At 33.6% G+C, this 9,258-nt stretch overlaps 1 protein-coding gene across 3 annotated transcripts; it reads right to left on the bottom strand.

Annotated features, from left to right (window-relative positions):
- Positions 1 to 908: 908 nt before the first annotated feature.
- LOC137812595 (uncharacterized) lies at positions 909 to 7,934 on the bottom strand. Of its 3 annotated transcripts, none has more exons than XM_068614685.1 (12): positions 7,437 to 7,934; positions 7,138 to 7,268; positions 6,619 to 7,005; positions 6,309 to 6,523; positions 5,359 to 5,688; positions 5,054 to 5,249; positions 4,481 to 4,573; positions 4,291 to 4,382; positions 3,892 to 4,009; positions 2,363 to 2,448; positions 1,655 to 1,706; positions 909 to 1,560 (listed from the first exon to the last, which is right to left on the bottom strand). In XM_068614685.1, the coding sequence occupies exons 2-12, from the start codon at positions 7,144 to 7,146 to the stop codon at positions 1,042 to 1,044; spliced, it is 2,097 nt and encodes a 698-aa protein (XP_068470786.1). In that variant the 5' UTR covers positions 7,147 to 7,268; positions 7,437 to 7,934; the 3' UTR covers positions 909 to 1,041. The 3 variants fall into 3 exon arrangements, with proteins under 3 accessions (XP_068470786.1, XP_068470785.1, XP_068470787.1); XM_068614684.1 differs by having other exon boundaries at positions 2,363 to 2,451; positions 7,437 to 7,900; XM_068614686.1 differs by having other exon boundaries at positions 7,138 to 7,315; positions 7,660 to 7,850.
- Between the last annotated feature and the right edge of the window lie 1,324 nt (positions 7,935 to 9,258).

Here is a 9,258-nt window from a genome sequence, read left to right as displayed (position 1 = left end):
TATATTTTATTATTTTTTGTAAGTAATTAACTAAAAAATATATATATATAAACTTATATATGAATGTAAAAACTAAATAATATTCACACATCCCTTTCAGTTAAGAAGGGTTGAAATGTAATCACCAAGATACCAATTATGAATAAAATATAAAAGAAATTAACTGAATAATTTTATCACACTGTAACTATTTTCAAATATTTGATACTGTTGACTTAAAAGAAACGGTAACTAGTATGAGTAGAAAGAGGTATTTAGCACAATACCAACTATCAACAAAATATAAAAGAAAGAAATAAAATAATTTAATTATATTGTAAATATTCTCAAATGTGACTTAAAAGAATAACTAGAAAAAGGATAGAAATGGGTGATTACCACCATACCAACTATCAACAAAATATTTTTATTATAGATAAATGTTTCAAATATTCGATATTATTGATTAAAAGAAATAATAAGAAATGTGTTTCAAAATATGAAATTCTCACGAAGAATATTTTTTAATGTTTTCCTCTTTGTCACCTTCCCTTGGATCCTTACTCGCTCCACCCAATTATAGGGAAAAAGCCAAAAATACTCTTAAAAGATGGGATATAAATAAAATACTCTTAAAAGATGGGATATAAATAAAATTACATTCTGGACCTCCTATTCCATAACACAATAATATATTTTGAATAAATTTTTCTGAAATGTATTATTTTCAATTCTGAATTTTTTTTTATCCGGAATGGAATTTTGATGTTTCATTTAAAGATTTTGAGTTATTAAAGAACAAATTGACCCTAACATGAAAAGCTTTGAAGGTGTAAATAATAATTTAGATTTATAATAACCCACAATTTATATTTACAAAATCTTTCCATTTCAAATCAATTAACGTCATTTCCAAACACCCACTCCACTTCTCTAACATCAATAGCTCAAAATCAAGTCAAATTATCCATTAAAATTAAGCAGCTCCTATATTGTGTTATTGACTGACACTATAAACAATGTATGCTCATACAAGCATTTTACAACAAGTAGAGAAATGCATTAAACCGCCTTCAAAATGTTGTCGATAATTTTATAAATGGAGGAAGCCACGTTCTCATCAGCAGTAGTAATGATAGTACCAGTGGTTCCAATCTCTATAGAGGCTTTGTAAGGGTCATGTATGTGAATTGTACATGCAGTTTGTGATTTAGCATCACTCATACCATGTTCGATATTTCCACTGATGCCCATCTTTGATAATGCAGCCATAAGTTTTTCTGAATCAGGTAAACCCAAATGTTCCAAAGACTTATTACTCGAGGAATTTTTGTTATCATTTTCCAATAGCAAGTGATGTCTGCCATTTTCCATTAGTAGCTCTCCCTTCAATTTTGTTATATTGATTTCTTCTTTTTTGAATGTTTTCCAATAAAAATGGGAAGCCAAATCAGTAGCAATTTTTATCTCTGAGCTGTGCTTTCGATATGGTACTTTCAAAGTTTCAGCTTCAGTGTAATACAAAACGGAGAAAGAGTTTTCACTGGAAAGGTTGGTCTGCAGTCTCAACTCCTCAGGACACTAGAGATTAAGAAAGGAATAAAAATGAAAACAAACAATCATTTTATCACATGCATGTGTGTAGTTGTATAATATAGTGTATAATTATACTTACCAGTACAGTCTTCGGCCGCAATAACTTTAGTAAAGGTTGAACTGTCTGCAACCTACAGCGTGGAAATCAAACGAGAGAATAATAAATACATAAATCAAATTGTAGTTGGCACATATTACTCATCTTTTATAAGGACGTAATTAATAATAAAACAATTCATGGGTCTTCACCTAAAATCTAAGTTGTTAGATGAAGATACATGAATAATTTTATATTAAAAATTTCAGGGGTTAGTTAGTCCAAGACCATTTCTAATGTGGTATCAGTCTATTAGAACCTATCCAATTAAACGAAGAAATATGGATAGTTTTATATTATATTTATGCTACATTTTTAATGACAAAATTATAAAGAAATTAATGTTTTCAAAAAATACACCAAGTTTTGGGTATAGGTACTTTGAAATGGAGTGGGAAGAAAAGGAAGGTATACGCAATGTAATCCTATTGCCTAGCCAAAAAAACATTATATGGAACCATCCATAGATGTTAATTCTACAAACATCAGTAATCGAACAATTTATCAAGGCTGTATTTTTCATTTTCCATAGGTCGTTCTTCCCCCTATATTTCTTGGGTGGTATAATTAAAGAGTATAGACTGTTACTGGCTCGATGTTTATAGAGATTTTGAGAATTATCAGTAAGAACAATTACACATATACATCAATGTACATTGGAAGACGTGACCAAGGGAAAGGTAAGCCTACCCAATTCCAGAGGGAAAGAGACATTGAAGAACCTTCATTGCAACTGGTTGGAAAGGTAGAAGTGCTAGCTCAAGATTCAAAACATCCTGCTGATATAGGAAATCCAATGCAACAGCCAAATACGTCCAAACAACATTAAAAGGACAAAACTTAAAATACTGCAGATATGAAGATTCATTTGTACCTCAAAAATAAAGGAATAAAATGACTGCAATAAAGCATCATAATAACTATTAATATTATGTAAGGATGTGATGGAAATTTGGATACAGGGAGAGAATTCCGAGAATACAAATAACCAATAGTAGGAAAATCAATAGCTGAATAATTTCTGATGCTGTTGGAACGAGTGAGATATTTTTTAGGAAGCAAGTAGATTGTTTGAGAATTAAACATGTATTCCATTGAAGCACCAAGCCATGCTGGAATCAGAATAAGTTTGTTACACATGCGCCACATTAGCAGAGTCTAATAACCAAGTAAAATGGAAAACGTGACATGAAAAGACTAATATATGGTAAAAGAAATAAAGCATAGTATAAAAGGTGTTACTAACACAGCATATTAAGACTAATATATGGTAAAAGAAATAAAGCATAGTATAAAAGGTGTTACTAACACAGCATATTAAGACTATAACACTCCCCTTCAAGAATAGCCTTGACCTCAAGGATGAAAGTTTGGGGACTCCTGGAAGAGGCATAAAAGGAATCCTAAGTTGTTTGCTAAATGGTCACATCCTTTCACTTAACTAAAACTTTCGTATCAGTGATACAACCCCTTTTTACCATTTTCTATCAGTGGCGACCTCGGGTTTATAGGGAAGAGTAGAATTCAATGTGCATAATTCAATTGGAATACATAAAACACATCATGTATCTTTGCACAGGTGGAAGCTTTATTTGGTATATAGCTGCACCAATACGATCAATCACTTTGAAAGGGCCAAAGAACTTATTGGTAAGGTTGCAGCTTGAGATATACAAAATCTCCAATGCGGATTATTCAGTTCTGAGCTTTAAGAAGATGGAATTTGAGTAATTATATATATTACTGCATCTCTGGTAATTCTACTGCTAAGCTAGAAGCTTTTTCGGGGAGGTAAGGCAGATGGATTGGGGGCACCTGTCCATAAACTACTTCATAAGGAGTAGTATGAATGGAAGACTGAAAATTGATATTATACCACCATTCCCCGAGGCAAGCCACTTGGACAAGAATAATGCTCATTCGAACACATGCATCTAAGATAAGTATGAAGGCACTTGTTAACAATCTCAGTTTGTCCATCACATTGGAATTGAAGTTGCAACAACTCACTTCAAATCTTGCTAATAAAGATGGGATCCCCTATCACTGGCAATGGTGCTAGGTAGCTCGTGTAATTTAAACAAATTATCCAGAAAGTTGAGCTACATCCAGAACAGTGTAAGGATGGGATAAGGGAATGTAATAATAACACTAAAGTATAGTGTAAAATGGTGTCGCTAACACAGCATATTAACGTTGTAACAGGAAATATATCATACCTCAAGAATAAGTAAAGAATTTGGATTGCCACACCATTGTCGAAGCAGATGAACAACAGGACCCATTCGCATACTCCAGTGAGGACAAAATACAATGCAGGGTTCCTGCCAATTAGTTCTACAAGAAATACTTTAGTTTCTGATAGAAACTAAAAATAAAAAAAGTTTAGGCAAACCATTTCTGACTAGTTCAGTTTGTTAAAATAAGTGCTTCTCATATCTTGAAGCCATTAACAGAAACTCAACTGCTGTGAAACAAAAGCGTTACCCAAATAGTTAACATTGCAAAATTTCGCAGATAAGAAGTGCAGAAAACATACAAAATTTGACCAATCACATCAATTTTAATTAGATTATTATAAGCAAGCATAAAGGAAAACATGGTAAAAAAGAACTTACAAGAGTTCATGTGAATGAATAGCAGGAACCACATGAATCTTTTTCTCTTTCAAGAGATTGACGTGTGCAAACAGCTGTTCCCCAGCAAATAACTGCAGCAGCAATTACAGTAGGTAAAAAAGAAGTCAAACTCCAGAAATAAAAGTATGCAAGTGCAAGGTACCAAATTAATAATTCTAATGGTCCGTACTTTCTCTTGCCGTTGTTTGCAAAGCCACTCAGGTATGATATTAAGCAATGCCAGTAATTCTTCAGCCATTGAAGAAATTATATAAACTGGAACCTACAAATAGAAAAATTGTGATTACTTAATAATAGAAATCAGTGAGTGATATCCGATATTAATCCAGAAATCCAGTTTCCAGATAACTCTGCTTCTTTAATTAGAAAAACTAATTGGTTTCCAGTTCACTTTACAAACTTTGAAAGATGGAACTTTGGCATTTCCAGTTTTTCCCAATTTCCATTGCAGCACAAAATATAAAATATAAGGCAGTAAAATTGGAATAATGAACACTGGTAACCAGTATCATTTGGTATGGTCAAGTCTCTTGACAAACAAAAGTACAGAATTAGAATAAGAAAAATAAACAGAACTTAAGGCTAATGCCACATTAGTTGATAAAGATAGGTTTTTTACTAGTTAGTATGATGCAGAACAAGGCTAATTGACACCCAAAAAATATATTCCACATATCCGTCATAGCTTTTCTTGACTTCGATAATTGATTCATAGGGAAGATAGTAAAAAAGGAAAGGACACCTTCAAATCTGAAGCTTCAAGTGATGCCGTCATTTCCTCCAAAAGAAGCAAAACAGTTCCAAGTCGATCAATAGGAATAAGAACAGAACCACCTTTTTGTATATAATTTATAGTATTTGAGCATATGAAATCCAGCTTTTCCTTTTCCTCTGAGTTCTCAACAGAGTTATGGTTGAATCCAGCTAAATCTTGAGAACTTAAATAATAAACCATATGGAAGTCAATATATACATATTCATTACTACAGCCAGAGGATGAAAACTTGAACAACAATAACAGGTATCTGGGTGAAACATAGAGAGTACCTCATAGGTTGTAGCTTATCAGCAGCTGAAACAGAATAATTATCCGCATCCGAACTATCTTGAGTATCACCCAAGGAGAAGAAGTCTGAATAAATTAATGCACAAGTCCCCTGTAAACTGCAGTAATCAAAAGGCATTGCATGTGCAGAAATGAAGCTGGATCCTGAAACATAAGCAATATCTCCCTTTGGACTATTTAGGACCCAATTACAACTGCCTATTTCCATACCAGAGCTGAATGCCTTTATAACCAATGTACCATTGTAGCAAGCTTCCTCAGCATAATTAAGAGTGTTAATCTTTAGCATACAATCCTTCACATCAGCTGCACTGAGAAATTCCACAAATTAACTTCAAACAAAAAAATTGCTATAATTGACTTCGAAGAAGAAACGGGCACAGCAACAAGGTTTCTGTAACAGTGTAAAAAGCAACAGCTTAACTACACTAACAAGGACTCTATAAATGAGCATATAAAAATATTAAACAACACAAAAAACTTAGAGAATCCCAGAACCAGATGAGTTCTAAACACATCCATCCCTTACCCAGAATAGGGTTCAAGTGATTTTCACCGAATCTTACATTCTGTTTGGATGAAAGGAAAGAAAATAGAAAAGAGAGAAAACAAAAATAACAAGATATTTTCTTTTGTTTAGATGAAGAGAAAATAGAAAAACAAGGAGAAAGTTGGCTTTTAGAAACAAAAGTTCAAAATTTCCCTCGCCTCATCTGCTATCCACTCAAACATACCAAGGGTCAGACATAAATCTCAAGCAAGGAAGCAACAAGGAAGTCAAGAGCAATTTTACATGAAAAAATATAATTAATCCATCACAAGATAATATCATAGAACATTGCAATTACTAGTCAAGCACATTTCATTCAGCTTTTTAGATAAAGAAATATTTAGTACCATATAAATTTTTTGAGATAAAATGGTAGATCACCTGTACAAAGGCATCCAACCACCCCACTCCAGTCCATCTTTTCCTAATATTATCTCTCTCAATTCAGAAGGAAGGATTTCAAGCTCTTCCTGCCTCAGCCACGATGGAAAATTTGATTCTTCTGGTCCATAGAAATGCCTGAATTCCACATGCATTGATATAAGATCCTCCATCATTAGCTGACCTAATCTTGCTGATGCTTCAGTTACATATATCTAACCAATTGAACAAATATTAAGCTAACTATTTTGGTGACAGAAATCAACAAAAATGAGAATATAGCCCAATAATAACAACATCAAAAGACTACCTTAGCTGAGAAACCCTTTATTCGAGTAAGAAAGGGCAACCCCATAATACCCATTGGACTGGATATTAATACAACATCAATGAAAGAGGAATTCCACAGGTGCAAATTATTAACAGTCTTGTACCAAGGTTCAGCAAAAAGTAAGCTTTGAGCATGAAGGAGCTTTTCAATTTTCTGTCTTTTCCCAAACCCAACCCCTGAATCAAAACCATTAGCCTCAGTGTTGAAGCTTTCAACAACTGACAAACAATCCAGAGATGTAGGTATAGGGGAGAAGGCAAGGAGAGCAGAAAGGTCTAGTGGGCAATCTAATAATATCCTAATCCCACAAAAATTCAGCATGTGACATGGTGGGAAGTGAAAGCCCCTGCCTTTGCTCAAACATGTCTGCAAAACCCAGGGTAAAAAACAAATTTAAACAATGAAGAGAACATTTACCAAAGGAGTGTACATCGTATGTACTGCCCCACCCCTACACGCCCAGGAACATGTAACAAAGGTATAGAGGAAGAAACTTACAAACTTCATTGAGTATGAAATTAATAGCCTTTTCTAGATTGCCGCAGAAAGTGTGGCTGTGGAAGATGAAAGGGAGAGAAATAGGAACAGGAGAACTTTTGTCCGAAGGGAGCACTTTATGGAAAAACAATCTGCAAATGTAACCCATAAATTATAGATCATATAAAATAAAAATGCACTTAAGCAAGAAAATTCATTAAGTTATTTCCAATTTTTTAAAAATATTACCTTGGTATAAAAATCAATTTGGTATACTATACGCTATTCGCACTTAGAATGCATGTGAATGTTTAACTTACCAATAAGAGGAATTTATGGAATCCAAGGGAATTCTCTACCAAACCTCTTCTCCCCCCCCCCCACACCCCACAACAAAATGGGGTTGTTGAGCACATGAACAAACAATTGATTGAAACAACTTTGACCCTTCTTCTTCATGTCAATGTCCCTTCTTGTCAATTGGATGTCTCCATTTTTTTTGTCTAATTAGGTGTCTCATTGTATCCTCTTTTACAGCTACACGAACAACCTCAATCTACTAACATTTCATGTTTAAACTACCGCCCCCTCGAGATTAAAGAGAAACATACTCCATCAAACCGAGTCGAAAACGAAACGGCGTCGCTTCGACAGATAAACCATCAAAGCGAAAAGAGAAAAAAAAAATGGAAGACGACGAATAAGAAGAAGCTCTCAGTAGCAACCTCCTTCCCAGAAGCAAAACGGGGTTTCAGGGAAGAAAAGAAACAGCAAACCGTTAATCAGAAATTAAGTTCTATTGTTTAATTTACATTTAAAATAAAAATACGTAACACAAATACAAATAAATATAAGACATGCATGATAGTAAGATAGTTTATATGAATTGTTGTAAATAATTTGATGTGTACTGAAATCTAATAGACAAAATATTTTTTAAGTTGTCCCAATTAAAATTTATTAAATTTAAGTAAACCAAACAAAATTTTAATACAGTTTTTCGACAATTTTAATTTATTTCTATATTTTTATATTTATTATTTAATTAATTAATTTTACCTGCTACCTATTACTAGTTATAAGTTACCTATTACATGTTAACTTTCTAAATGTTACTTGTTACCTTTGATATGTTACTTGTTACTTATTATCTGCTACCTTCTATCGGTTACTTTCTACGTGTTACCTGATATAATATACTTACTACTTGTTACCTTTTACCTTCTTCTTCTACCCACTACCTTTTACCTTTTATCTTCTATCCATTACCGTTTACCCTCCAACTGCTACCTGCTATTTGTTACCTGTTATTTGTTACCTTCTACCTGCTACTTGTTATCTTTTACTTGCTAGATGTTACTTGTTACCTACTACTTGTTATATGTTACATGTTACCTGCTACCTACTACCTTCTACTTTCTACTACTACCTATTACTTGTTACCTGCTACCTACTATCAGTTACCTACTACTTTTACCTATTACCTCTTTGATACTTGCTACCTGTTACATGTTACCTACTACCTGCTACATGCTACTTATTATCTTTAACATGTTACTTGTTATTCGCTACCTGTTACTTGCAATCATCTACTTACTACGTGCTACCTACTACCTACTACCTTCTATTTTCTACTACTACTTATCACCTGTTACCTGTTACCTATTATCAGTTACCTATTACCTCTTTGACACTTGCTACCTGCTACATGTTACCTACTACCTACTACCTGCTACTTATTATTTTTGACATGTTACTTGTTATTCGCTACCTGTTACTTGCTACGTGTTACCTGCTACCTATTACATGCTACCTGCTACCTGCTACCTGCTACCTGCTACATGTTACCTGCTACATGTTACCTGCTACATGTTACCTGCTACATGTTACCTGCTACATGTTACCTGCTACATGTTACCTGCTACATGTTACCTGCTACATGTTACCTGCTACATGTTATCTGTTACATGTTACTTGTTACTTGTTACCTGCTACCCATTACTTTATACCTTCTATCTGCTATCTTCTACCTTTTATCTTATACTTGCTACATTTACCTTCTACCTGCTAACTGCTAGCTTCTACCTGCTAACTGTTACTTTCTACCTACTAACTGCTACCTTCTATTTCTTACTTGTTACA

The sequence above is a fragment of the Phaseolus vulgaris genome, chromosome 2 (assembly GCF_000499845.2).
Source record: "Phaseolus vulgaris cultivar G19833 chromosome 2, P. vulgaris v2.0, whole genome shotgun sequence".
Classification (NCBI taxonomy): Eukaryota; Viridiplantae; Streptophyta; class Magnoliopsida; order Fabales; family Fabaceae; genus Phaseolus; species Phaseolus vulgaris.
The sequence above is the reverse complement of the archived record's forward strand: the minus strand, read 5'-3'. Positions and strand labels throughout refer to the sequence as shown.

What these genes read in the sequence shown, in the direction of transcription:
- LOC137812595 (XM_068614684.1), bottom strand. An exon ending in TAAAGGGTTTCTCAGCTAAG is followed by an intron (nt 6,524 to 6,618) that starts GTAGTCTTTTGA and finishes TCAATTGGTTAG; the next exon opens with ATATATGTAACTGAAGCATC. An exon ending in TTGAAGCTTCAGATTTGAAG is followed by an intron (nt 4,574 to 5,053) that starts GTGTCCTTTCCT and finishes TTCTATTTGTAG; the next exon opens with GTTCCAGTTTATATAATTTC.